Source organism: Leishmania martiniquensis, chromosome 22 (assembly GCF_017916325.1).
Source record: "Leishmania martiniquensis isolate LSCM1 chromosome 22, whole genome shotgun sequence".
Classification (NCBI taxonomy): Eukaryota; Euglenozoa; class Kinetoplastea; order Trypanosomatida; family Trypanosomatidae; genus Leishmania; species Leishmania martiniquensis.
The window spans coordinates 200,172-226,309 of NC_090157.1; the positions used below are offsets into that span (position 1 = coordinate 200,172).

Consider the following 26,138-nt stretch of genomic DNA (forward strand, 5'->3'; position numbering starts at 1 on the left):
CAGCATGGCCAAGAATGTGCACAACTGCAGCAGGTCTCGCGAAAAGTCACCTGCTGCTTCCAATGCAACAGGCTGCGCCCAAGCAAGAGCGCGTGACCAGTAGCCACGGTGCTGAAAGGGGAGCATGGCTCTCAGGTGACGCCGGAACAGTGTCGGTCGCCTCGCAGTGGCTGCTGAGCTCTCCTAATACCACTACCCGCCACCTCGCACTTCATCCATGCCACCAAGCCTGAGTGCAAATGTGTGCCCGCTTGTGGACGGGAGGTTCTGATGCAGTTTTTCTTGATGTTTCGTGCGGTCGGTGACAGCACATCCCAATAAGCACGTGAAAGAGACGGTCCGCCTTCCCTAACCCTACTGCCCCACCATACCGTCTACAGGAAGAGAACGGGAAAGGGAAAGACCTGAGTCGGATGAGGGAGAGGAGGAGGGGGGCAGGGGGGCAGACACGCCTAAGCAGAGAAATAAAATGATCAGAGGGCCTGCATCTCTGTGCACTATTCGCAGACAAGTGCTTTCACCACCTCAGACGCTGACTCCGCGGCGCCCTCTCGGGCGCTCCTCCCCTCTTAACGCCACGCCTTCGCTTCAAAGAGGTCCGTCCGTCTTGAGAAATAGCTGCGTCATTTCCTCGACGGTTGGATAGCCATCGTCGCCGTCGCCAACATCGGCGTTCCCAGTAGGCGCAGAAGTAACCGGCGACGCTGCTGTGCCGTATGAGTCACCATTCCTGCGAGGCGGCACGGCGGCAGCTTGACCCGCTGTCGCGCCGTCATCCACGCCTCTCGTCGCGACGGCGGCGTCAGCGGCTTGGTGGAGCAGACGACGACGCATCTCGCGCGTCTCGACGACACAGACGCTCTCGTAAAACGTCCTCGCACATACAAGAATCTGATTGAGAGTTACCCCACTGCTCAGCTCGTTGGCAAACTGTAGGAGCGTCTCGTACGCCTGAACGTGTCTCACGATCTGTGTAGCGAGCGCGCCCAGCAAAGCCACCGTCACGACAACCTCGTACGATGTTGTGTAGGGGCAGGCAAAGAACACATCCCAGAGGCGCATGGTGTCGGCCATGTTCGGCAGATCGCGCTTGAAGCAGACCAAGATCCAGCGGAAGGCGAAGGACATGTTCTCGTCCATGCAGTTGTTCTTGAGGTGGTTGTACAGACTCGGATAGAAGTGCCGCGTCAGTACCTGCACTTGGTAGAGCTTCCGCTGCACTCCCTTCACAGCCGCGTACGGGGCGTCCGCCCTGCGCTCCTCAATGATAAAGTTCGTCGACATGTGCTCGCTCAGGATCTTGCGATAGCACATGAACATGGCTGCCTCAGACGCTGGCGCGGGATCTGGTGCCTGCGGCAGAGAGGACAACGTGACAAGCAAAGCCACTGCCGCGACATCGCTCATGCCCTGGCTGTAGCCAAGATCCATGTCCAGCATAACATGCGCCAGCAAGAGCTCCCGCAGCACACGGAGCATGTCCGAGTCGTCGTCTCGAAAGGAGGGGTGGTTGCGCTCCGTCCTCTGCACATCCTTCATGATAGAATGCTTGGCGTACCGGTAGGCAGAGAAACGCGTCTCCTGCTCCGGCAGAAACGATTTCCACTGTGACGTGAGGCGCGTGTACAGTGACTCTTCCTCTCGGAGCACCTCGGCTTGTTCGGCCTCGGTAGACCCTACTGCGTAGGCTCCGAGCAGGTAGCACCACACTTCGAAACGGATGTTGCTGTCTGCCAGCCCTCCTCGCTCGTACACAGCTCGACGGAAGGCGCGCCAGCGGGACGCGTTCAGTCTCTTTGCCGGCGACGGCACGGCCACCAAAGTCATACCGCGCGTGGCGGGGCTCTCCGGTTCGCCCTCCAGCTGCTGAAACGGGCCCTGCTGTTCGCTCTGGACATCGAAGACGGACTCCCACTCCGCAGCAGTCACCGGAGACGGGACACTGCTTCCGCCTCCTTGCGAGAGGGACGGCCGCGGCGGTGCGTAACATGGGCCGAGCCGTATGGCCGTCATCTCGTCTGTGAGATCCTCAAAAGATGAAGCGCTGGAATGGCCCCGCCCCGTCTCTCGCTGTTCAGCCGCCGACCTCCCTGCGCGCGTGACCGTGTCACCCCGCGTCCCTCTGCCGCCGTGAAGGCCATCCCTGCCACCCACGGTCGGCTTGAGCGGCGACGCCCGCAATGTCGGCGTCGTCGACGGGGATGGTGAGTTTGGTGCACCTGCGCCCATGGCTTCGCAGCGCTGGTTGGGGGTGTAGTGCGTGAGCACACCGCCGAATCCGCGAGCGCGACCACGAAAGAGCGCCCCCGTGAAGAGCCGCTTGCGCCATCGCTGCATCTCACCATCTGACAGCTGCGCCTGCGAGATCCCAGCGCTGCTCGTACTGCTGGCTGCCGGTGATGACGGAAACCCTCGAGGCGCGCTACCGATTCGGGCCGCCCCCTGTGGCGCCGTCAGTTCAAAAAGAGTTGTGGTTCCCCGGCATGGTGACGCCGACGAGCCGCTAGCGCCATCGGGCAGGAGTAGAGACATGTTGTTGCGGCCTCCACGACAAGCATAGACAAGCTCGGGTGCGTGCTGCCGCAGCGCTGCAACGCACCGCGCAATGCCGCCTTTGTTAAAGACAAAGGCGAAAGAGCTGCCCGGCGCAGGGCGGTTTGACGAACGGGCTGCCGCAACGCCACCAGGCGCCAACGGCGATGTGAACGTGTACGCCAGCGAGGTGCTGGAGACACAACTGAACGCGTCCGAGAGACTCTTGGCGACGTAGGCGACCGCGCCTGCTTCAATCTGTAGCGTCAGCATCTGCACGCGCCGATCGCGCGGCGTCAATAAATCGGTGTCGTTGCTCTCCGCCTCCACAATGTCGCGCACGGCGAAGCAAAGGAACCCCGGTGGTTCTGCGTTGCTGCCGGTGGTACCTGCAGCGGTTTTTCCAGAGGCGGCAGCCCTTGGAAACGTCATGGCGGTTGAAGTTGAGCACTGTGGATCACGGTGACTTGGGGGCGTGACAAGCGGTGCCGAGGCTAACGTGTACGAGACACCCCTCGCCTGCCCCATCTCGGTCACGTCAACCATCCGTGAGGCTGCAACATCAGCGGCGCGCCACAGAACCACAGCGACGGTGCTGCTCTGTTTCTTCACCGAAGATGCGGCAGCGGCTCCACTCGTTGGCTGACTTCGCGGAAAGCCCAACAGAGAGGAGCTTTCCTCCGTCCCTCTCAGCCCTGTCTGTGTGGCGTTCGACGTCACCGTCAAGCCCTCCCCGGCGTCCTGCAGCTTCTGCGGAGATACGGCAAACTCCGTGACGTGCTGCCCTGCTGGGCTGTAGAGCTGCGGCAGCTGAATGCCCTCGGCTGCAGGAAAGAAGCCCGAGTCGCCAGCGGAGGTGGAAAAGCTTTCACCACCGTCGTTGAGACTTTCCGGCTCCCCGTCCTCTTCCTCTGCACCGTCCCTGTCGTCCACCGCGCCCAAGGGAAGGAGAGCGTCCGTCGTTGGCAGAACCGAGAGCAAGCCCTCCTCGGCCGCGCTCCCCCCCGCGTAAGCAAAGCTAGGATTCTGCGAGGCACAAAAAGCGGCTCCTTCAGTGGCGAACGCAAGCTGCCGCGTCGACGGCGCCGACGTTTCGGTGACGGCGCCCATCGAAGTCCACATATCCTCCGGCAGCTCGCACACAAGCAGGGTGCCCTGCTCCTGAGGTAGAGTAGAAGCATGCGGCTGTGGCGATGACCTGGAGGCCGGCAAGACATAGGTAGACGGCGCGGACACGAGCGTCTTAGCCGTGGGGGCAACGCTAAGAGAGCCACCTCCCACGCCCTCAGCGCTGTCACTGCCACCAGCGCCGCTCTTGTCCGCCTCCGGGACGCCCGAAAGGTCCCGAAGTGCACGCGCCAGCGAGGGAACAGAGCCGCTCGCTGTTGCGGCTAACGAGATGTGCTCGAAAATCGCATAGCGGTGGCATTCATCGTTGAGGAAATGCAGCACGTCTTGCGCAGAGAGGGACATGGTTCAAAGGGTAGGAGGGACAGATGATGATGCAGTTGTGCGCGCCTGCAGATGCGCCTGCGCGTACAAAGAGTGCAGGGGTGTGTACCCGTGTGCCGGCCCCCTCCCCCTCCAGAATCGGAGGGCGGAGTTAAGTACGCGCGTACGTGGGTAGAAGAGAGGGGGGAAGGGGACACATACACGACCGCCTCCAGCGAAGCAAACGCGCGAACGATCAACAACAACAAAAAGAAGGCGGCACGGCAACAAAAATGAAATCGGCAAATAAAGGACAGATTGCGCGACGCAGCGGGGGGGCGAACGCGAAACAACCGGTGCGGCGATGCACGGCTGCGCGGCAGCAACAAGGCGCACCCCGGACGCCCCAAGAAGCGTGAGTAACGCGACTACCGTGTATGTGCCCGAGCGTACAAACGCGTTGCTATTTGCATAGGGTGCGTGCGGGTGTGTGCCCGGATCGCCCCCTCCCTCCCCACTCTCTCTCCTTCGCTTTGTGTGTGTGTGTGTGAACGAGAGCCGAAAGATGCGGGTGCTGTGAGCGATGCCCGCGGCTTCACAGAGGAACAAAGAAGCGCACTCGAAATAGCCGAGAGGATGACGAGAGCTGCGTGGTCGCAGCGGAGGAAGAAAGAGAAAATCACCGAGACGAAGGTATGGGTAGCGCAGATGCATCGCAGCATCGTCCTTCCACAAGTTCAACGGCAGCGCGAGTCAGGCACGCGCAGCACTCTGACTTCAGATGAGGAGCGCAGGCTGCTCCCCTCCCCTCAGTGGCCACGGCGCCGGTTCCGTATTGTTCGTCGGTCTCACCGCGATCATCTGTGGCCCGCCCAACCGCGAAGATGTCAGAAACCCAAACAAGCAGAGGCACAGGTAGAGCACTACTTCTGCGATTAACATACTATACACTCAAGAAGAGTGGGGAAGGGTGCCCGCCGCCCAACCCTTCAAAACGCCACGAAGACTGTTCTGGCGCACAAGCGCGCTTAATCGCAGCGATACAACAGGTGGACGCCGAGCCGCGTTTCCACCGGGGCGCTCACCTCGCCACGGCGCAGCCTGAACGCTGCCTCATCGATTTCATCTGCAAAAGTGCCCTTCTCGACCATCCCGAGATCGCCGCGCTTCTTTTTGGAGGACACTTCGCAGTACTCGCCGACGGCGGCGACGAACTCCTCGGCAGTCCATGGCGAGAAGCCGAGTTCCGGCACAAGTGGGACTCGCCGCTGGTGATCCGCCAAAATGTCACGCGCCATGTCAAGCGCGTCGGCGCAAGAGCGGGTGATGAGCTCACCCTTGTTGTGCCCGCGTGAGATCGGGTTATCGACGTCTTTATGTTTGATCACGAGCTGAAAGAGGTGAATCGGCGTGTGCTCTGCCTCACCAGAGGCACTGACAGTCGCGGTCAGGGAGGCACCGGCTGCGTCCGCAGTTGTCGGCAGGACGGTCGACGCGGCAGCCTCGCCGGCCCTTCCAGCGGTGGCGATACAAGCACCATGGGCGTCGGAGACGGAAGCCGCTCCCGTTGCCGCGGATGCTGTTGACTCACTCGCCACCTGTCGTCCGGGTTCGGGGGGCACAGACGCCGGGGCACTGGTGCCCAATGCGTCTGCCGTACGTGGCGCTGATACGGGGCCCGTCGCAGAGTCCGCGCCAGCAATAGAGCGCGAAGCGCCATCTGCCCCACGGCGCCCACTCTCCGCCGACGCCGACCCCGACCTGTTCCACTGCGCCGCAGGGCCTTCGTCACTGCCCTCCCGCGGTCGCTTCACCGGTGGTGCCCCTGCGCGGAGCTCGTAGGTGCGCATGCTGTAGCCAAACTGTATCGCCGCCCCCAGGGTGATGGGGATGGGCTTGCGCGGCTCCACACGCTTCCCCCCTAGCCGCACCCCGTTGGTGGAGCCCAAGTCCAGCAGCACAAAGCAGGCGTGCTCCTTGTTGAAAATGAGCGCGGCGTGCACCGAGCTGATCGAGGGGTGCTCCAGCACGTAGTCGCAGGCTGGGCTTTTGCCGAAAAGGTAATACGGAAAGCGCTGCAGACCGAGAGCGGGGAAGAGTGCCCCGCCCCGCACACAATGAAGGTGGAAGGACCGCGACGGCAGGCCCGCCCACGCAGGGCAGCGAAAGATCGTGGCTTGCTTGTTGAGCTTGACCGGGTCTGTCGCGGCAATGATGTGTGGCGGCAGCGACTGGGCGGCCTCACTCAGCGGGATCGATAAGGCGTGGAGGTCGTGCTCGTCAGCGGTGGAGACGGTTTCCGCCGCCCGCGCCAGCTTGGCCACTTGCGCCTGGAAGCTGCTCATGACCACCTCCAGTGTCACTCTTCAGGGCAGCGCGAACCTAACAGAGGAGAAGAGTAAGCGAGCATAGAGAAAAAAAAATAAAGCTCACTTGAGATCGCACGCGTCTGCAGGGGCATCGTGCGAGTCGCATGGCTTCCCCACATGCCCCTTTCTCGCTTTCCCCTCCATATCCCTCCTCTTGGGGTAGGGCCTCTAGATGGGGCACAGGTGCGCACAGACCAGAGAGCGCGGGGGAAGGCTGGAGGACGGGGGGAGGAAGGGCGAGAAGAGAGCGCAGCCTTCGCGCAGGGACTGTAGCAGGCAACGAGCAGCTGCTCTACGTGTCACTGGACTCGATCATGCGTCGCGGATGAGAGCATGCCGGACAAGCTCCACGAGGCGGCGATACGGTTTCCCATACTTGCTGTTGCTTCAAGGTCTCCAGCGAGCGCTGCACTCGTGCTTTAGGGGAGAGGAGAGAGGGGGAAGCAACACATACAGTCAGTGACACCTGCCGGTAGTGTGGCGCGCTACGCGCGTAGAGACACGTCTAGCCACCACAACACTCTGTACCGTGCCCAAACTTACACGGCGCTATTGCCATTCCACTTGATGACGTTTTCCTTGTGCGCCAGTGAACTGTTCCGCCGTGGGCTCCATCCGCGGTAGGGGTTGCGCAGATCTCGCATCACCTTCGGCTGCATCGTGAAAGGGTGCGGGGTGCGCTTGTGGTTTGAAAACACCATCTCGCCGCCGCGGCCGAAGAAGTCCCACCCGCTAGCGTGGTCATGCAGGCCCTTCGGGATCGGGCGTGGGTCTCGCTCCGCGTCGGCGTGGCTGCCTGTGAAGGCGTCGCGGCGGCGCTCGTGCAGGCGTACAAAATCGCGGCGCATCGCATCATCAGCAAGGGACGTGAGTGTGGCCGCGCTGCTTCGCCGACCTGGGCGGGCAGCGACGCTGAGCCGCCCACCGCTGACTGCAGCGCCAGCAGACGCGGCACGGCATTTCATGTCCAGTAGGGAAAGAGTTGCCTTCCTGCGGGGGTCAGCACGACACGGGGTCGGTGAAGAATCGGCGCTCGTGCAGCAAGAATGCTCATCGGTGCTGCCGTGCGGCGGCGACGGATGATTCACCGCTGCAGTATTAGCGGCAGTGGTAGGCGCCAATGCCAACTGTGGGCACTTCCCCAACTCTACACGACCCTCGATGGCAGCGCCGCTACTTAGCACGCTGCGTTCCTCGTCCGTGGCAAAGCGACGCACCACCTCTGGCGGGAACAAGTGAGGCAGCAGCCGCACCATTTCGTGCCGCTGTGCCGATGAGGAGCACAGCGCAAACGCAGCGTGTGCTAGAGTGACCAACTCCGCCTCCAAAGTCTGATGTTCTGTCGACACGCACACTGGCGCCCTGCGCTGCGAGGCCGCCACCATCATCGGCGTCCGTGCAAGAAGGTCGAAGGCGCGCTCGGATTGGCCCACCTGCAGCAGCGCCGGTCCGACAGCTGCCATCACCAAGTCGGTGACCATCATGTCATCTCGAAGAAGAAGATCATCGAGAAGACGGACGACGGTGACAGGGATGGCTGAAGCTGACAGCCGCAACTCGTATCCCTGACTGTCAGTGTCCGTACGCGGTGACTGCGGCAGCTGGTCACGCCCTTCACCGTCTGTCATTCGTGAGTTCGGCACTGCCTTCCTCGCTCGCACCAGCAGCGGTGCCGCAGCGGCCGGGAGGGAGGAAAAGAGGACATTCAGAGTAATGGCATCGAGTCGAAGGACCGGTGCTGTGACGGTGCTCTCGCCGTGCGGGGAGGCGCTCGCAGGGCACGCTCCATTTTCCCCGGAATGCGAGAGCGAGCAAAGGCCAGTAGGGGTGGCAGAGAGATAGACAGTCGCGGACCTGTTCAGGAAGAGGTGGCAGAACGTGAACAGCGCGTCCTTCCAAAGCCCGTGGACCGCGAAGAGGTTCAGCAGCTCGTGCACGTCCTCCAGCGGCGGAGGACGCGTGGGGCTGTTGTGGCTGCGATCACGACGGCTGCCCACAGTGTCCGCCTCAGCGGCAAATTCAGAGCCGGCCACAGGGCCGTAGAGGTGCTCCCAGCAGCAGAGCGCATCACAAAGCGGCGAGGGCGAGGTCGAGTCACGGTCGCCCCTGCACAGGGAGCGAAAGAGCTGGCGCACCGCCTTGCGGCTGAGCGTTTGCAGCATCGGCAGCGGTGATGACGCAGTCGCGGTGCGCGCTGCCACCTGATGGCTCCCTTCAGTGCCAGTGTCCTCTACACTGGCGAACGGATGGGCGTTTTCACGCGACAGGGCCGGCGTTACCGGAGCGGCCGCATCATTGAAGAGTGAGCCAATCGAAGGACGCGTTGGCAAACCGCTGGGGGGATCCGGGTCACCTTTCGCCACGGGAGCGCCCCTTGCCGACCAATTCGTAGCGCTAGCGAAGCGCTGCGCCAGCTTCCAATCGCCTCGCCGGGCCGCCGCCTCGGCAAGCCATCGACGAGCATCGGCATCCTCGATACGGCTGCGATGGTGCGATAAGGCCTGTGCCTCCCTCAACCCTTTATCACCGCCATCCGACTTCAGGTAAGTCTCATACAACTCTATCGCCTCCTCCAGATGGGCATGCTGGCAAAGGACGGGCATGAGCAACGTCGCCATGTGCTGCATGGTCGCAAACGAGAAGCTGAAACGACGCGTGGCTAAGTGAAACGTCTCCAAGGCGCCGATCGGCTGGTCAAGAGCGCAGTACGACCACACGAGGGTGACCCACAAGGACCTATTCGACGGAATCTCACCAGCGTAAGCCTGGTCACGCAACGCGTCCACCGCCGGCACGATGTCAGCTGCTTCCTTACTGCCAGCCGGCGTCTCTGCAGCCGAGCTGGGCGGTTCATCCCCCCTGCCCTCCAAGCCGCCGGTCTCTGCATTGTTGGCGCATCGAGGTGACTGAGTTGGAGATGCTCGCGCGAGCGCAGCTGACGAGAGCGTAAAACACCCGGCGTAAGGGCCGTGATGCTCTACCATGTCCCTCAGCACCTTCTGGAAGTGCTCTGGGGTACGGCCGAGGCGCGCGTAACCGGCATTCAGCACCTCGAGAGAGCGAACCCAGTTGTGGCTGTCCAGTGGCAAAACAAGACGGCGGTCAAGTGCCTTGCGACTGTACGCGGCGCGCATGGCGGCTCGATTTCGAAACCGCGAAGTTGTTGCCGTCCACGCCGACGGTTTCCAAAACTGTGTCGCGTAAGAGCCATGACGGCCAGCTACCTGAACTGGCTGCATCGCTCGCGCCGTCCCCTGTGAGGACTGAGGGAGCGAAAGAGTAAGGGGGGCAGCACAGGTAAGGAGATCACAGTGCGCGATCGGCGGAATCGTCACACCGGTGTCACATACGACAAGAACAAAGTGTGGCAGAGAAAAAAGGCCACGCCGGAAAAGATGAGAGAGCGCGTTAATGCACGCCGAGAAGAGGCGACATACAGTGCGCGTGTGGGGGGAGGGAGGGGGATGAAGCACGCGCTCTTCCCTCTGCGTGTCGCGCAGATCAGTTATTGCCCTCACAGCCGTTGGCGTTCACACCCGAGAGCATGAAGGGAAAGAGAGGGTGAGCGAGAGAGAGAGAGAGACGGACGAGAAAGCAAGAGGAACCACGAGATGCTCATGCATGGCGTCTTGGAGAAGAGCCCTCCCGTTGTGGTGATCGCAGGATGCGCTGCCATTCCTTCGATCAAGACCAGTCGTTGATGGGAAGCGACGAACGCCGCACATGCGCGGCTCGCGCAGCAGCGGTACATACAAACATGCATATATATATATGTGTGTATGTGTATTGTCACAGTACGGGCATGCCTCCATTCGAATCCCTCGTTAGGGCCCCCTATGCTTCCATGTTTTTTTGTGGACGTGTTGTACAAGTGCACGTGCGCGTGCACGCAGCAGTGACGCTGCGCCGGCGAGACACCGAGGAGGGTGGGGCATGCGCTTACTAGTCGCCTATACAGAAGCAGTCCTGCTTCCCTCCCCCCCCCGACCATCAAGTCTCAGACACAGACGTGGGCACAAACATAGACACAGAGAGAGAGAGCGTAACAAAGAGCGACAGTGACGCGACCGACCCAACAAACTGCGAAAGAGAAGCACCAGGAGCTGTGTGCAGCTCATCAGGCATGGCCAACCCCATCGTGTGAGGCAGGCCCTTGCGCTTCCTTGCGCGGTCGCTGTCACCCGTCACCCTTCCGCCGCTCAGCTAAAACGGCAACTTTGTCAGTTGTGATAGAGGGGCTTGTGGGGGGGCGATGAAAAGCGGGCCCGATTCAGCGCAGCCTCCAGCGACCGTACCGTCAGCCCTGCCTTCTCTATTTTCTTCTGTGTCTTCGACGACTTCATAGCGATCTCGAAGAGGAGCCCGTTATCGTGGAAGCACTGCCGCATTTCCTCGACCAGGGCTGTGTTGATAGTGTGCAGGCGTAGTACCAGCCCCTGAATGCGCTTCAACTTTGCGTCGATGATCACGTCTCTCTCCGCGTCCTTCGCAAGAAGCTGCTCCTCAAGTGACCGGATGCGACTGTGCAGCTGCTGCACGGTCTCACCAGCTGTAGCGCCGTCTTCGCTTTTCATGTTTGCCATCGCACCGAAGCTAGTAAGAGACCGCACCGCCTCTGTCACCTGGGTATCGCGCACGGTGGCCTTCGGATCTTTGATCTGCAGCGGCTTTCCCCGCGTCACGTGCGTGGCGGCACTCAGTAGACGCCAAAGGTACGAGTTGACGAGGTTGCCGTGGTCCCTGGCCTCGTCCAGCTCGTCTTCGAGTGTGTTGTTCCTCTCGGTTAGACGGCTCAAGCGCTGCATCAGCTCAGCCTTCTCGCGGTCTGCCTTCTCCTTGAGCTGACTGTACGAGTACTGCAGGCTTTGATGCTCAATGTGCAATTGGGTAAGCTCGGCGAGGTAGTCGTCGCCGCGGTGCTTCTCCAGTAAACGTTCCTGGCTCTGCTGCAACTGCGAACGCAGCAGCAGCACCTCCTCCTGTAGCGTGCCATGCTGCTCCTCGAAAGCGCTCATGAGCTCCTCGGCCTCGCTGTTGCGCCTTGTGAGTGCCTTTATCGCTTCTGCCTGAGACTTGTTTTCCCCCTCCAACTCGCGACAAAGGCTGTCCAGCTCGTCAAGGGACGCCTGCGTCGCCTCCAGAGCTGCTTCACGTTCCTTCAGCAATCGCCGCGTCGACGTGAGAGACTGCCGCAGCGATGCAACATCGACAAGGGCGGCTGCGCCATCGGCGTCAGAAGTGCCACCCTCGCGCGCGAGCTCCTCTCGGGCCTTGAGCTCACGAACCTGTTCTTGCAACGCATCCTTTTGTGCGGCGAGCTGCGCAATTATCATCGACTGCTGCTGCTGCTGGTTCATCAACGGCGCCGGGCCAGGGGCGCCCGGTGAGACTTCCTGCTGCGCCGAATCGGCTCGCCCAATACTGGACAGCTGTGCCTCGTATTGACGTATCTTCAGCTGCTTGCCCCACAGGTAAAGCGTCTGGGCGATAAGGAGCTTCTTCGTGTGCCGAAGTGCCGCCGTCAGTTCTAACACGCGCGTCCGCGCGTTGGCCACCTCGTTCACATGCACCTTGTTCTTGACGCGCTTCGCTCGAGAGGCGAACTGCAAGGTGCTGCGAGACTCGTTCGCGCTCTCGATAGCGGGGGTGATGCAGCAAAGCAAGACCGTGAAGGAATTGCCACCGATCGCGGTCTTCAACAGATGGGTTAACCGCGAGTCTCGGTAAGGGATGAAGGACGCGGCACCGCCGGGGTGCGGATGACTCCCCTCGCTTACCAGGCGGTCAATAACGGTGGTGAGGGTGGTGAGGGACTTGTTGATGTGACCACCCTCGATCATGCGCAGCCCAGTGGCACCCGTCTTCGCCACCCGCTCCGAGCCCGCGAGGTCAACCATATTCAGAGTCGAAAAAATCTTCTTCTTGTGTTTGACAGCCTTCGCTGAGGTTGCTACTCCGCCAACGAGGGCGGATTTACCGCCCGCGCCGCTGCGCCCCGTCTGTGTAGGCAAGGCGCATCCTTCATCGGCCTCTTCCTCCTCTTCCTGCGCAGAGATGTCGTCGACCTCGTCCCCCTCCTCGCCGACCTCGACTAGCGCGTCCTCGACGTAGTGCCAGCGCTCCACCATAACGCGTATCACACAGTGGGAACGGCTGGAGTGCTCGTTTACGGCTGTCGTTGCCGAAACCCGCGACGCGGCGTGGGCGTAGATGACGGCCGTACATTCCTGCGCCGACGCGACTCGCATCCGAAGGGCGTTGTGCACATAGACGCCATACTCGTTCTCACGGATGCTGAGTATCGGCGGCGATGCTGAAAAAGGCGCTACGTTCGATGGCGATGACGGAGACCACCATCCGCGAGCGTGGGTGGCAGGGGGCGCATCCCTTACACCGCTGCCACTAGCGTCGGTGCTTCGCAGCAGATCGCGCAGCTGCTCGTTGTATATTTCCAGGACCGAGACAAACACGTCCGTGTGCATGTGGGGCTTCTGCTCCTGCTCCTCAGTGAGAGCCTGGAAGAGATCATGGACGACAAGAGGCACGAGCCCAGGCGAATGGGCTGCGGTGTCGCCGAACATGGTGTACGACTTGCCGCTTCCAGTCTGACCGTAGGCAAATACAGTACCGTTGTACCCCTGCGCCACGCGCGCTACGATGCTGCTGCGCACATTGCGATCGTAAAGCTCCTCTGTCGTTGCACCGGTGTCGTAAACGCAATCAAAGGTGAAGACGTTATCCGGCTGCCCGATCTCCGTGAGGGTTGTCGCATCGACACGCCAGGCCGTCTTCGACTCATGAAGATCGCTGCGGATGGGGCGGAGGCGTACCGCCACCTCAATCGAGCTCGCCGTCTGCGTAGCGCCCATTACCCACGCGACCAGAGAAAGGAAAAGGACGCTGCAAAAGAATGTAGGAGAGGCGGCGCGGCCTTGGAGGCTGCACCGGAGCGAAAACGGGGAGAGGGGCTGAAAGGACGGTTCAGTACGTCGACTCGGTGTTGACGCGGAGACCCCTTCTTGCCCTCTCGCAGTCTACCACCGCTCTCACTTTCTCTCTTTGCTCTATGCACCCCAGCCCTCGATCGGGTTCGCATGCGCTCTGGACGCGGAAGGCGAACAGCTGCTGCGTATGGCGCCAGCGTGCACAGAATATCACGCGCGAGGGCAGCTCTCTCGACGCGACGGATACAGCGTGCCCCCTTTTTGCTGCTTACGTATGTATTTCTGAGGGGAGGGAGTAAACAGGGAAACGAAAAAAAAGCACTGCACCCAAATGGTTGAGGCTCTTCCCCTAAGCAGAGTTCTGCTGCGTCACAGACACACACGCCCAGATTCTCACAGGTGCACACACCCACATGTATGTGTACAAATATGTGCGAAAGTGTTTGGGCGAGTATACACGCGGTGCGCAGAGGCCAAGAGTTGGGCAAAGAAAGTGGCGAAGTAAACCACGATGCTCTCGCTTGAAAAGAGGCGCCGCGTCGCGCATTCTGAGCCTCGAGAGGGGAGAGAGGCCGTGGGTGGAAGCACCGCGATGGCGAAGCGGCGTTTGGCCAGTGGCTAAAACGGCATACCGACGAGGAGGCAGAAGTGAAAGAGAGAGAAAATGTGTGTGTGTGTGGCGAAAGGGGTTCGGACGGCGGCAATCACGGCCCGAGAAGGAAAGGCAAGGGGCCGACGAAAACGAAAAAAAAAAGACGTCCGAATGAAGGCTAAGGGGAGAGGAATCCACGGTGGCCTCTCACGTACGCAGCCTTGCGCTTCTGCTGCTGGCCCACCATCTCCTGCACACCCCTTCCTTAGCGTCCTCACATGCGGACGTCACCAGCCCACACCTCGGCCCTGCTACACTCGCACAGAGCGAGAGAGAGAGAGGGGGGAGGCAGAGGTGCTGGTATGTACACCAACTCATCTTGTAGAGCCGCTTACAATGCCACAGAGGAAAAGAGGCAGGCAGGCAACACAGACAGAGCAAGGTGCCTTTCCCCACCACCACCACCACCCCTTCTGCTCGTTGCCACCGCACCCACCGCACGCAAAACGACAGACAAACACACACGCGTGCGCCGCTCCCACTTCGCCACTGTGGCGCCTCGTCTCATCCTCAGACGAAAAAAAGGGGGGCGCTGAGCGCGCCCATTGCTCCTTTGGCTTTTTCTGCTTCGGCCTATGTTGGCCTTTACAAGAGCGCCATCAAGACAGAAAAGTGTCTGCATGTGTATATGCATGCGTGTGTGTGTGTGTGTTTGGGCGGGGGAGAGGGTTTAAAATGGCCGAGGAGTGGGGAGGGGAGGCTTGAGAGCAGCTATCCTCGCTCTCGCACAGCGGGAGAAGATGAAAAACAATTGCGAGCGACGTGCGACTCGCTGTGGTGGCAAAGAGGTATGCTGCAGAAAGAGTACACAGATGGCGTGGGCGCCAAACACAACAAAAAAAAGGGTGTGGAGCTCGCGGCAACGTAGCCGAGACGAAAACAGCAATCGAACGGAGAGGGAGACGTATCGTTCGACCAAAGATGGCGAAAGGAAGACGGTGAAAGCGAGGGAGGTTGACGTGCCGCAGATGTCTCTGTGTGTGTGTGTGTGTGGGTGGGTGTGTGTAAACATGTGTCACCGAAGCTGTCTCTTTACCGTAAACCTTCGCCTCCTCCCACACACACACACACACGCACACACACCAGCAGCAGCACCACCACCACCGCTCGCCTCTACTCCACCATGGCTCTTTTTCTCTTCAGCGCGTCAGCCGGTTCTCCCCTTCAACTGCGCCCCTCTTCAGCTGCCTTGCGCAGCGCTTCGTCGCCCTCGCCCATAACGGCCCCCACCCCCTTCACCATCACCGCGTAGCTGCGGTTCGCCGGACAGCGTCGTCGCAGAAAACATGAAATGTGACACCGCCTGTCCCACTCGCGCATTCATACATGTAAAACGAGGCGCCTCTACAATCCCCCGGCAGCGGGGCCATCCGGCATTCGCCCCCTCCTCCTCCTCCTCCTCCTCCCCGCGCACGCCTCCCACACACTCAGTTGTACACCATGTACTTCGCCGTCGCACTGAACTTGTGCTGGCCCTTTACCACCTTGTTCACCGAGTCTAAGAAGTCTTTCTCGTTGATGGTCTTGCGGCGGGCGCGGATAGCAAACATGCCGGCCTCTGTGCAAACCGAGCGCAGATCAGCGCCGGTGGTGTTCGGGCAGAGACGAGCAATCAGCTCAAATCGAACGTCCTTTTCACACGACAGGGAGCGCGAGTGGATTCGAAGGATGTTCGTGCGCCCCTCCAAGTCCGGCAGACCGATCTCGAGCTTTCGATCCATGCGCCCTGGACGGGTCAGCGCGGGATCCAGGGTGTCCGGCCGATTCGTTGCCATGATGACCTTGATGTTGCCGCGTGAGTCGAACCCGTCCATCTGATTCACCATCTCCAGCATGGTGCGCTGAATCTCGTCGTCGCCGTCACCGCTGCCGCGGCTGCCGCCGACGGCATCGACCTCGTCAAAGAAGATGATGCAAGCCTTCTTTGTACGCGCCAGCTGGAAGATCTCACGGATCATGCGAGCGCCCTCGCCGATGTAGCGCTGCACCAGCTCGGAGCCGATCACACGGATGAACGTGGCATCCGTGCGGTTAGCTACGGCCTTCGCGAGCAGCGTCTTGCCCGTGCCAGGAGGGCCGTAAAGCAGTACGCCCTTCGGGGGATCAATGCCAAGCTGCGTGTACTTTTCCGGGTGTGTGATGGGCAGCTCCACCACCTCTCGAATACGCTCAATCTGCTCCTTGACACCACCCACGTCGGCGTACGTCACGTCGGGCTTGTCCTCTACCTGCATCATGGACACAGATCGGTCGATGCGTGGCGGTAGCGGGATCTCAATCTGAATTTTACTGTAGCCCATCACAATGCCAACACGCATAGACTCCTCAATGTCCTCCGGGGCAACACGCTCGCCTATGGTGACGACATACTTCGCATGATCGCGGATGCTGATCACATACCGAGCGTCGTCTTGACCCTTGTTGAGGATGCGCTCGCAGCGGCCGACGTGCAGCGGGTTTTCGCGCTCCAACACCTTCTGGTCGCTGTTCAGGTCCCACTGCACGGCCGGCGCGAGGCCCATCTCACTCTCCTTCATGCCGCCCATCTTGTTCAGCTCCTCGACGTGCGACTTCACGAACTCCTCGAGCTCCTTGATGCTCGCGTGGTAGGGGCCGGAGCCGTAGAGGTTCAGCAGGGCGATGTCATCCTTGTCCAGAGGAACAATCTCCTTCTCCTCCTTGTCGTCGTCCTTCACGCGGACAGTGTTTTTGGTCTGACACGCACCCCTCTCGTTCGACATTGCGCCGATGTTACGTGTGAGTGAGCGAGAGCAACAAATGACACTGGTGGATGTGGCGGGGAGGGAGGGGGGATGACTGAGGTGCGCGATAGCTGTAGGGAAGACGTGCACAGGCCCTCACCGCTCCTCCACGCGTGTCTCTTCGTCTTTTTTACCCGACCGCCCCTCAGCCGTTCCGACGAGCGTCTCCTGTTCTCTCTTCTTCGGAGTCCGTGCTTCGCTGATGTGCTGTGGCAGCGGCGGCAGTGCTCCCCCGCCGAGGAAGGAGGGGGTGAATGACTGAGGGAGGGGGAGGGGAGCTGCGGACCTTCGCACGAAGGAAACGCAAGAGGCGAAAGAAATAATATATATTATATATATGCTTTCAGCCTATTGCCAAACAGTGTGTACAGCGAGACAGGAGTAGGAGCTGGGAGCACGCAGTCGATGAAACTTAGACGCTCAGAGCAGAGGTGAGGTAGGCAGACACACACAGACAGAAGGGGAGAGAGAGAGCAGGCAGCGTGATGGTGCAGTGGATGGGACAATAGGCTGAGAAGTTTCTTCGTGAAGAGAAGATCGAGGTGTCCGCCGCGTCCCTTTCACTCTCTCTTCAGAGCGAGCCGAGTGGGTAAAACCCATGAGCACGTGGCACACGCACCGCTGCCATCTTACAGATTTTCTTTGACGATGTTTCACATGCACGACTCAGCCGCGATGGGGGGAGGGGGGAGGGCAACTGTCTGGCCAGGTCCTGACGAGCAACAAGAGTGACACTTAACGGAAAGGAAAAGGAAGACTCATAACGCCAAGAAGAGTCGACGAGATCCCCCATCCGCGACGGCAAATGTGCAAGGAGGAAAAAAAGTGTGTGGGGGGGGGGCACATAACAGAAGACCTGCGGTCTGGTTTGTGCAGCTGCTGGTGCTCTAGTGTCGCCAGCGCACGACCGGCGTCTCCTCCTCACTCGGCATGACGCCTTCAGCGCAGACGAGCTTCAGTCTGTACTCCTCGCCTCGTCCTCCAACGTTCAATGCTACAGGAATGAGGAGCAAGAAAGAGGCGAACAGACACAGCACGCAGGAGGCGCTGTTGGGAAGGAGAGAGGAGGTGTACGATGCCTCCTCGCACCCGTGCTCGTGCGTCAGCGCAGGACGCTCTAACGGGAAGGGATGGAGATCTGCGTCAGCCACTTCTAGAAGATTGAGTACTTCATGCAACTAGGCGAAACCCGCTGCCGCCCGCCCGCCCGTCCGTCCGTCCGCCCCCCCCTCACACACACACACACTCTCCTCACCGGAGACCCCCACCCTACTCGGACAAGCACGCCTTGGGCACCTGCCAGGCCTGTGATAATGTCGGGGGCAGAAGAAGGGGTGAGAAACGAAGACAAGCGAAACTGTACGGCACCACTCTACGCCTGTGTGGACTCGCTCCTACTCGGATGTGCCTTTCCCCTTACCCCCCTCCCCGCCGCCCTTTTCTGTCTGCTCTCTTTCTAACTCCGATGGGAAGGGAAGGCGAACACACGCACACACGCACATCACAACGCCACAACGTCACCGAAAGGGAAACAGGGGGGGCCACCAGCGTCCTAAGCGATCAACGCCCAAAGATGGAGAGGAAAGAGGAGGGAGAGTGGGAATCAGGCACCCATCAACACCAAAACGGCACGTATCACACAGCCTGCAGCCACGCACACCCACACACGTCAAAGCACGCCGCAGAGGAGGAGAGGGGGGCGGGGGAAGAGTAAGGGAGCAAGCAAGAGCGCGCCCACAAGTGGTACTTGAACGTGCCCACCGCCGCTGAAAGAGATGTGGGCGAGAGCGAAAGACAGAGCGTAGAACCACAAGGGCGGCATTGCGGGAAGCAGAGAGCACGCAGTTTCGGCATGCACGCAGTTTTCTGCTCTTCTGCAGCTCTGCATATGCTCACCTCGCCGCACGCGAGCATCTTGCGCACGTCTGCTCACGGGCGTATCCCCTTAACGAGACGGAAAGCCGTCAATTCGTCTAGGTCCCGTCTCATCTCGATCCTTCCTCAGAAGGCCATGCATGCAGCTATCAGCAGCGAGCGAATTGCCAAGGGAGCTCTGCAAGATGTAACGCACACCCTCAACTCCACCCACGGCATGCAGTGGGAAAGAGGAGGTCCGGCATGGAAGAGACGTAGGGTGACAAAAAAAAGAAACGAGGCCGCATGATAGGTCGCCCCGGCTTCCTCACTTCCTTCACGAAGTGTTCTTGGGCACAAACTTGGGCTTGCCAGTGTTCCACGGGACATAGCCATGCCTCATCATGTGCCGCACACGCCCGCCCACCTGCGTGGCGAACAGCACCAGGAAGTAGAGCACCAGAATGGGCCAGAACACGGGGATGTCCAGAAACGAAAACATCGTGAGACACAGACACACGACCACCACTGTGAACATCTGCTTCCACACGACGAACTCCTGCACCTTTGGCATGAACGGGCGGTAATCCTCGCCCTCTGCGTGAGTCGTCGGCAGCGAGGTGACGTCGCCCTCATCCGGCTCGGACAGCGGCGTGATGAGCAGCAGCAACAGGTAGAGCAAGTGGATGCAGAGGCCGTACGTGATCACATAAAAGCCCCCAAATGTCACCACGCGGGCCACGTACAAGAGCGCTAAGAAGGCAAAGAAGCACCACCGCATCGCACGGTGCGGCACAGAGGCATCAAGGTACCGCTTGTAGGTGAGGTGTGCCTTTCGAAAAAAGGAGTTGCCGTTACGCGGCTCAAGGAAGTCGTGGGAGAGCGACATCGCAGCGGCGAGAGATCCTGAGAGAGCGAACGCGCACACCGGCAACGCGAGCGAATAGCAAAAGGCAGCGACAGCTGAGGTTTGTGTCGGTGTGTTTGGGGATGGGGGGAGAAGATAGACCACGACCAATTGTAAGGCTGAGAACCAAAAGCCCTACAGCGTTGCTTATGATGAGGGAGCGCTGGCGGAGGGTAGAGCGACAGCGCCGCCACTCACGCGTAGAGGTTCACGAACCGAGTGAAACGAGGGCGCGATGAGGGCCCACCAACGTGCCGCTCCTTCTCCGTGTGCGGCGGAAAGAGAGCCGCAGCGACTGCAAAAGGGTTCGGGGGGTCTTAGAAGAAGTGCGTTGCAGTCTCTATCTCTTGCTGCACAAGCCACAGCAGCAGCGATACGACCAAAAAAAGGGTGGCTACACCGGTCTGTATTAGGTCGACAGAGGCACAGCCACGCGCGAAAGTGTGTGTGGGGGGAGGGGGGAGGGAGGGGGTTCGCTGCGTGCGTGTCTTCGGTCTTATTTTTCTTTTGTGTGTGCACGCGCGTTTGGTGCTTCCTCTTGGCTGATGGAGGGAGGAGGGGGGCAAACGTTGCTCAGCGAACTCATCTTCGCGCGCGCGCGCGAAAGAGAAGGGGGAGGGAGATGAGGAAGAAGAGGGAAGCAGGTGAGGGCCCGCGTCGCAGGCGGTAAGAAGAAATGAGAGTAGAGCAGCAGAGGATCTGCACTTGGCAAAAGAGGATGTATGAGGAGCAAGAGAGAAGCAAGCACTTACCACCATCACCCGCATCCCGCTCCACCCTCTGTCGCTCTGCACGCTCCTCTTCATAGCAGCTTCAAGGATGCTGTCCTCGCTTCGCACAGCACTCATAGTGTAACGCCTGGCCTCAGACGAATGCATCAACAGGCATGCATGTCCCTCATTTCTGCGCTGTTACCGTTTTTCTGTGTGCTGACTCGTTACGCGACACGCGAAGCGTGTCCTTACCTCTGATGCTCGGACACCCTTTCGAGCGCTGGTGGCAGGGACGCAGAAGAAGTCATCTCAAGAACACCGGGTCGTGGACTCTGCCGACGGCGTATCGAGAAGAAACCTCGACCCATCCACCCACCCACCCCCTTATAGGTTCTCGTGCACTATGGGGTTCATTTGCAGACGCTTTCGGTCACTCAAGCGTCACACGATGGACCTGTGCGGCTTGCGTATCATACTTGTGATCCCCTTTCACCTTGCCACTGGCCTCCAGCGTCTCGACCCACCCCGCGCGCGCATCTGGGTGGGCGTCGCAGAAGGGTAAGTATGGCTTGATGTCTAGCACTGGCGTGCCGTGCAGCAAGTCGTGATCAGCAATGTGGATATCCAGGCCATGCACAGCGACCAGGCGCACACAGGAGAGGCCAATGAAATTGGGGCGATGCGGACTGCGCGTGGCGAAGACGCCGCGCCATTCCTCATCACGCGGGGGGACGATCATCGTCTTGAAGCCGGCCGCCCTTTCGAGTCCCTGCCGCCGGCGAAACGAGGAAAGCGCACACGTCGTCAGCTCTTCAGGTTCGCCGTCACGGCAAAGAGGGGCTTGCGCACATACTGTCCGTGCTGCTCTTTCCTCCGTGGTGAGATCAGGGACCGGCGCCGGCGATGTGGATTCCAACACGCCTGAGGCATGGGCTTCTTGTGCCTCGCGAAGCTTTCGAACCGCCTCCTGCCCCTCCCCGGAAGCCATTGGGGCAGCGAATGAGAACTGGAAGAGCACCCAAATGAACTCGAAGCCCGCCAAGTCCCGCACGGCGTTCTCGAGCCCCTTTCGAAGGCGAATAAGCCCCGTCTGGGGCTCGAACGCCCCAGTGTTCGGTTGACGCGGCGCGGCTATTTGGTTTCGCATCAGGCTGTGCACAATGCCCACGGCGCACACCTCGTAGGGCTGCAGCCCCTCCGGGCTGAGAGAAATCCTGACGAGCCGGTTAGCTTGCAGCACGGCTTGGGTGAAGGAGCTCTCATAACGCGATACGTCGTGCCTGCTCCGTTGCAGGCGACTCTCTAGGCAGGCGTCCAGCTCCTCGGCAGTGCGCAACTTGTCAAAGAAGTACACCACCTGCCCGGAGCTTGTGACCACGTCTGATTGCGGTTCCTGCAGCGCAGGGGTGGCATTATGGGGGACAAGCGACGTGCCACTTTCCAGCCCTGGTACGCATGTCACCGACTGGGAGTGGGCGCGCGACGCCTCGTTTCCTGTCGAGGTCTGCGAGGCTGATCCGCCATCCTTCTTGTGCATTTTGGCGAGCCGCGCCCCTTCGCGCTTGCACAGCGCCTGATGCTTCCGCTGCTCCTCAGCGAGATTTGCAGCGAGGACGGCCGCGGAAGGTGGTGCGATTAAGCGGGCCCGCACGCGGTTAGCTGTCTCGTCGCACTCGATTACCTCTGCCGGCCAGTACGGCAGCTTCGCCGGACGCACCCAGACCAAGTCGCCGACAACGAAGTAGTTGGCCCGCACGCGGAAGCGCCTCCTCAAGCTACCCTCGCCACGAGCTAGCACCGCAGTCGGAGCTTCAGCACTGGCGGCAGCATCGTGTGGCGCTGATGATGTCGGGGGAGAGGCGCCAGCGACTGCTGCCTGTGGAGACAGGGACAAGGGAGCGGTGCTCATGGTGTAAGCTGAAGCAGTTGGTGCGCTAGAACAGCCTGTAGGGGTAGGCGACCGGTTGAGTGCCTGCCGGCAACCGGAGGAAGGTAGCGCACGGTGACAGAGGTAGAGCGCGTGTAAGCAGGTGAGGATGCTCAGGGCAGCGTCGCCCCCTTCCTTTCTCGAATCGTGCGTCGTCGCAGCCCTTTCCCTCTGTGAGATGACGATGTCAAGAGATAAAAAAGCACAATGAACAGCGATAGAGCAGAAGGCGTTTGTATGTGTATGTGTAAACGTGTGTGTGTGTGTGTGTCGGCGGGGGTGGCCGGTATCCTCCAGGATGCGCGCAAGGAGAATGACGAAAGTACGTGCAGAGATACACAAGAGCACTCGTTCGCAGTGCCGATGAAGTCGGGAAGGAGAGGAAGAGCGTAGGCGAGTGAGTGGGAAATTCTCAAGCACCTGCGCGAACGCTCCCCAGCGCGCGCGCCGAGGCGTTGCCGCAGATGGCCTTCTTCGGTGGCTGGAGCATCCTCCTCCTCAGTGCCTCTTTTGCAACGTGACAAGAGAGGGGTGTGAGAAAGAAAGGCGCTGCGCGTGATGACGCACTGTAATCACAGCAGAGCAGACGCGTACGCTGACAGGCAATAGAAAATTCAGGCGATACTTAAATCTTCCACAGCAGCAGCAAGGCCTGCCTCCCCCCTTCTTCAACATCGACCGGAGAAGGACCTCACGAGTCATCACCATCGTTCGCCCACTTCACTTTCGCTCGCCTCCGCGCTGCGCCACTTCCGCACTGCACTTCGTTTATTGTTGTCGGCTGTCCTCTTAGGTGCATGCCTCACGGCACCTGTGTGAAAATTTCAAGCGAAGCCGCCACCGCCTCGTCCAGCGGTGCGCACCAAAACGTTGGGCTCATAGCCCACCCCGTCTGCTCGGAAAGGGTCGGCGGCACGGACAGCAGCGCCGCCGTGCGCTCTGCTCCTCCTGAATCATCTGATGAGGAAACTGCACAGCTCCCGCATCGCGCCGCCTGACTGTGCAGACAAGCTTTGCCACACACGGCGCGTTCGAGCCAGCGGCGGCGGCACTCCAACTCCCACGCTCGGCGCTCCCCCTCCGTCCTGAGCGAGCGTGTAAAATGGACCTCATGGAACACCTTCACCTCCTTGAACGGCGCAAACTTGAGGCGCTCCGTAAAAAGCGCGATACTGCTGGTGTTTGTCTGAAGGATCTTTGCCACGAAGCGGGTCGCGCCGCACACGGCGACAGCGTATTGCATGATCATACGCACGGCACTCTCGGCTAACCCGCGACGCCGAAATGCAGGGTCAGCAACCATCACTTCGACCTCGAACGTACGCGAGGGGGCCACAGCGGAAGCCGAAGAAAGCGGCGGACTTCGCTCGGACAGTATCGCAGTGGAAATAGGGGATCGGCAGCGCGGTTGTGGTCCGCTGGCGCTCGACCCAGCGCATGCGGGGAAATCATCAGCCTCTTCACTGTCGTCCTCTTCCAGCAAAAAGAGGTTGCAGTCACCGATCATGACGTATGTCTGCGCCAGCGCACGGCGCTGCGCCTCGTCACCTCCCACATAGGCTCCTTGCGACTGTGGCGCGGACGATACTTCGCGGTTGAAGAGCTCTTTTACGTGCGAAGGAACGTACCGCTTCAGCAGCGGGGAACCATTGCCTAATGGGCTATGCATTCCTTGCGGCGGATGCGGCCTTGCCACCAAGGACGTCCGATCCGCGGCGGTGACAATACTACCAGGGCATGACGCCGCAGCTACTGGGCGGCAACAAGATGCCTGAGAGGCCCCTGGTGAAGACGGCGTTGCCGCAAACACCTCCGCGAGTGGCCGTACAGCTTCCCTCAAGCACACGCGGCAAGCGCGGGTGTCGACCCTCCGCTCCTGCGAAACCTCTGCATTCCTACCAGGACTGTTGCACTCACCGGCGGAGGCTACATCAGGGTTGGCAGTCAGCGGCGCCAGCAGGATGAACGTCAACTTGTCCGTCGAGTGCAGCCACGACCGCTGATTTTCTTGCTCCTCCTCGAGGGACAGCGGCTCACTTTCGGTGGCTGCGAGAAGCACAGGGTTGCACATCCATTCATGGTAGCGCGGAACGAATGGTGCGAGGTATGGCACCAGGAGCACCTCTTTGCTGATGAGGTAGACGTGCTCGTTTATCATTCGTGGCCAGAAACGCCCTCCCTGTACAGGACGCAGAGTGAGAGGGCGAGGCGGCAGTGCGGAGACATGAAGAGAAGGAGAAGGGGAGAGTTCGTGCGAGGGCCGAGGACTCGCCCGGACGCATGGCGACGGACACGGGAAAGGGACGAGGCACATCGCTGGCAGATACACGCAGAGAGCGACCCCTTGGGCCCTCAGCTCGCCTTCTCACAACGGATCCTTCAAACAAGCACATATGCGCTGCCAGCCACGGTCCAAACGCCTCTGGCGCGCCGCGGCCACATCCCGGGTCCATCCACGACGCGCCGTCCCGGCCGCGGAGCCGGGTCCGTACGCCCGGCGGGGTTCTGCGGGCCCGCCCCCGGGCCCTCCTCGCATACGCCCTGCGCGATCGGCGCCAGGTGGACCTGAGTGGAGTGCACACGCCGATGCCATCAGCCCGGCCCATCACATCGACAAGGCGCCGCACATGTCGCACACACACACACACGTCCTGCGGGGTCGGCTGGCATCGACCTCCTCCAGCCCACACCGTCGCTCATCCTCCGCTTCGGTCTATCCCCCCCCGCTGGGCGCGCGTCTGGAGGCTTTGCCTGCATGCGCTGCGGCAGGTGAGACGCCGCAGCCAGTCGGTGGCACCAGCGGTGCCCCGTCCTCTCCTGGATCTGAATGCCGCCACAAGGAGCGGCCGCATCCGGCGGAGCCGCCCACAAACAGGCGTGTGCATGCGGACGGCAAGCACACAACTGGTCATCCGGAGGTGGCGCAGAGGGAAAGGGATAGACGCCCGAAGGGGGAGCTCATGTAGGGTGAGGGAGATGTGGGTCATAACGTCACTGCATGCAAGATTGCTGCGTGCAACGAGGTGTACAATCAGCCCCGCTGGGCCCTCCTCGTCTCGCGCAGCGTATTGGGCGCGCCGCCGGGTCGGATGCTCGGCGGGGGTGAGAAGAGTGGGTGCCACAGTGCCAGCGCGGTAGCAGGCACCACTTCATCGGCCGTGAATACAGCCACCGTCACGCAGCGAACGCACAATCGCACTGGGCTCGTGCGCACATTCCTTGAACAGCCCACACGGCACGCAGTCATCTAGCGCCACCGTCACCATGACCGCACGCCGCTGCGGCGCAGCGCACGCCCAGTCCTGTCCGCCGGGGCCAGGAGTCGGCAGCTGTGCACAGGGGCAGGCTGCTGGCTCTCGGCGTCCCGGGCCCTCGTGCCGGGGCGGGAGGAGTGTAACCGCGTCGATAGGACAGGTAGAACGGCGCGTAAAGCAGATGCAACAAGACGACAAGCATTCAGAGAGAGAAGTGAAGAGCCGCGAGCAACGATGCGATGCGCTCATCCCATTCGTACGCTCACAATGTCTCTTTCAGCGCAGCGACGAGGGACGAAAGTCAGCGAGAAAGGCGAGCAGCCACAGCTGCCGCTCCGACGCCCGGTGTGCCCCCCCTCGCTCCACACGTTGGCGAGCCGGAGCGCACGCGCACGCATGCGCACACAAACCTAGACACAGACAGAGAGTTAACACAAAAAACATTAGGAAGGATGACGCAGGCACTTTCGTGTCGCGCAAAGGTGCCCCACCACCACCATACACACACACAGAGAAACGCGCACAGGCAAAGACTAAAGCTGAGAAACAGTCGTGGGAGGTTCACCGAGACACGAAATCCTATGATTGGCTGTTCGAGAGAGAGAGCAGCAGCATCAGCATCGACTAGTCCAATCGCCCTCAGCGTGGACAATGAGTGATACGGCGAAGAGAGAGGGAAGGGACGGGTGGGGGAGGCAGGGGGGAGGTAATGAGGCACAGAGAGGCACGCAGTGGGGGATGAGACGTCATGCTCCCCAACCCTCTCTTATCGGCATGTGTGTGTGTGTGTGTG

At 60.8% G+C, this 26,138-nt stretch overlaps 8 protein-coding genes across 8 annotated transcripts; all 8 read right to left on the reverse strand.

Annotated features, from left to right (window-relative positions):
* Positions 1–588: 588 nt before the first annotated feature.
* LSCM1_02897 (uncharacterized protein) lies at positions 589–4,005 on the reverse strand (the record flags this gene model as incomplete). The annotated part of the gene is made up of 1 exon (XM_067320460.1): positions 589–4,005. The coding sequence occupies one exon, from the start codon at positions 4,003–4,005 to the stop codon at positions 589–591; it is 3,417 nt and encodes a 1,138-aa protein (XP_067178772.1).
* A 986-nt stretch (positions 4,006–4,991) lies between these two features.
* Positions 4,992–6,308, reverse strand: LSCM1_02898 (uncharacterized protein; the record flags this gene model as incomplete). The annotated part of the gene is made up of 1 exon (XM_067320461.1): positions 4,992–6,308. The coding sequence occupies one exon, from the start codon at positions 6,306–6,308 to the stop codon at positions 4,992–4,994; it is 1,317 nt and encodes a 438-aa protein (XP_067178773.1).
* A 563-nt stretch (positions 6,309–6,871) lies between these two features.
* On the reverse strand, positions 6,872–9,571 carry LSCM1_02899 (uncharacterized protein; the record flags this gene model as incomplete). Its single annotated transcript, XM_067320462.1, has 1 exon — positions 6,872–9,571. The coding sequence occupies one exon, from the start codon at positions 9,569–9,571 to the stop codon at positions 6,872–6,874; it is 2,700 nt and encodes an 899-aa protein (XP_067178774.1).
* Positions 9,572–10,552: 981 nt separating this feature from the next.
* Positions 10,553–13,201, reverse strand: LSCM1_02900 (uncharacterized protein; the record flags this gene model as incomplete). The annotated part of the gene is made up of 1 exon (XM_067320463.1): positions 10,553–13,201. The coding sequence occupies one exon, from the start codon at positions 13,199–13,201 to the stop codon at positions 10,553–10,555; it is 2,649 nt and encodes an 882-aa protein (XP_067178775.1).
* A 2,154-nt stretch (positions 13,202–15,355) lies between these two features.
* LSCM1_02901 (uncharacterized protein) lies at positions 15,356–16,669 on the reverse strand (the record flags this gene model as incomplete). The annotated part of the gene is made up of 1 exon (XM_067320464.1): positions 15,356–16,669. One exon carries the CDS (start codon positions 16,667–16,669, stop codon positions 15,356–15,358), a length of 1,314 nt encoding a protein of 437 aa, XP_067178776.1.
* Positions 16,670–18,881: 2,212 nt separating this feature from the next.
* LSCM1_02902 (uncharacterized protein) lies at positions 18,882–19,433 on the reverse strand (the record flags this gene model as incomplete). The annotated part of the gene is made up of 1 exon (XM_067320465.1): positions 18,882–19,433. The coding sequence occupies one exon, from the start codon at positions 19,431–19,433 to the stop codon at positions 18,882–18,884; it is 552 nt and encodes a 183-aa protein (XP_067178777.1).
* A 1,161-nt stretch (positions 19,434–20,594) lies between these two features.
* Positions 20,595–22,073, reverse strand: LSCM1_02903 (uncharacterized protein; the record flags this gene model as incomplete). The annotated part of the gene is made up of 1 exon (XM_067320466.1): positions 20,595–22,073. The coding sequence occupies one exon, from the start codon at positions 22,071–22,073 to the stop codon at positions 20,595–20,597; it is 1,479 nt and encodes a 492-aa protein (XP_067178778.1).
* Positions 22,074–22,893: 820 nt separating this feature from the next.
* On the reverse strand, positions 22,894–24,405 carry LSCM1_02904 (uncharacterized protein; the record flags this gene model as incomplete). Its single annotated transcript, XM_067320467.1, has 1 exon — positions 22,894–24,405. The coding sequence occupies one exon, from the start codon at positions 24,403–24,405 to the stop codon at positions 22,894–22,896; it is 1,512 nt and encodes a 503-aa protein (XP_067178779.1).
* Positions 24,406–26,138: the final 1,733 nt, after the last annotated feature.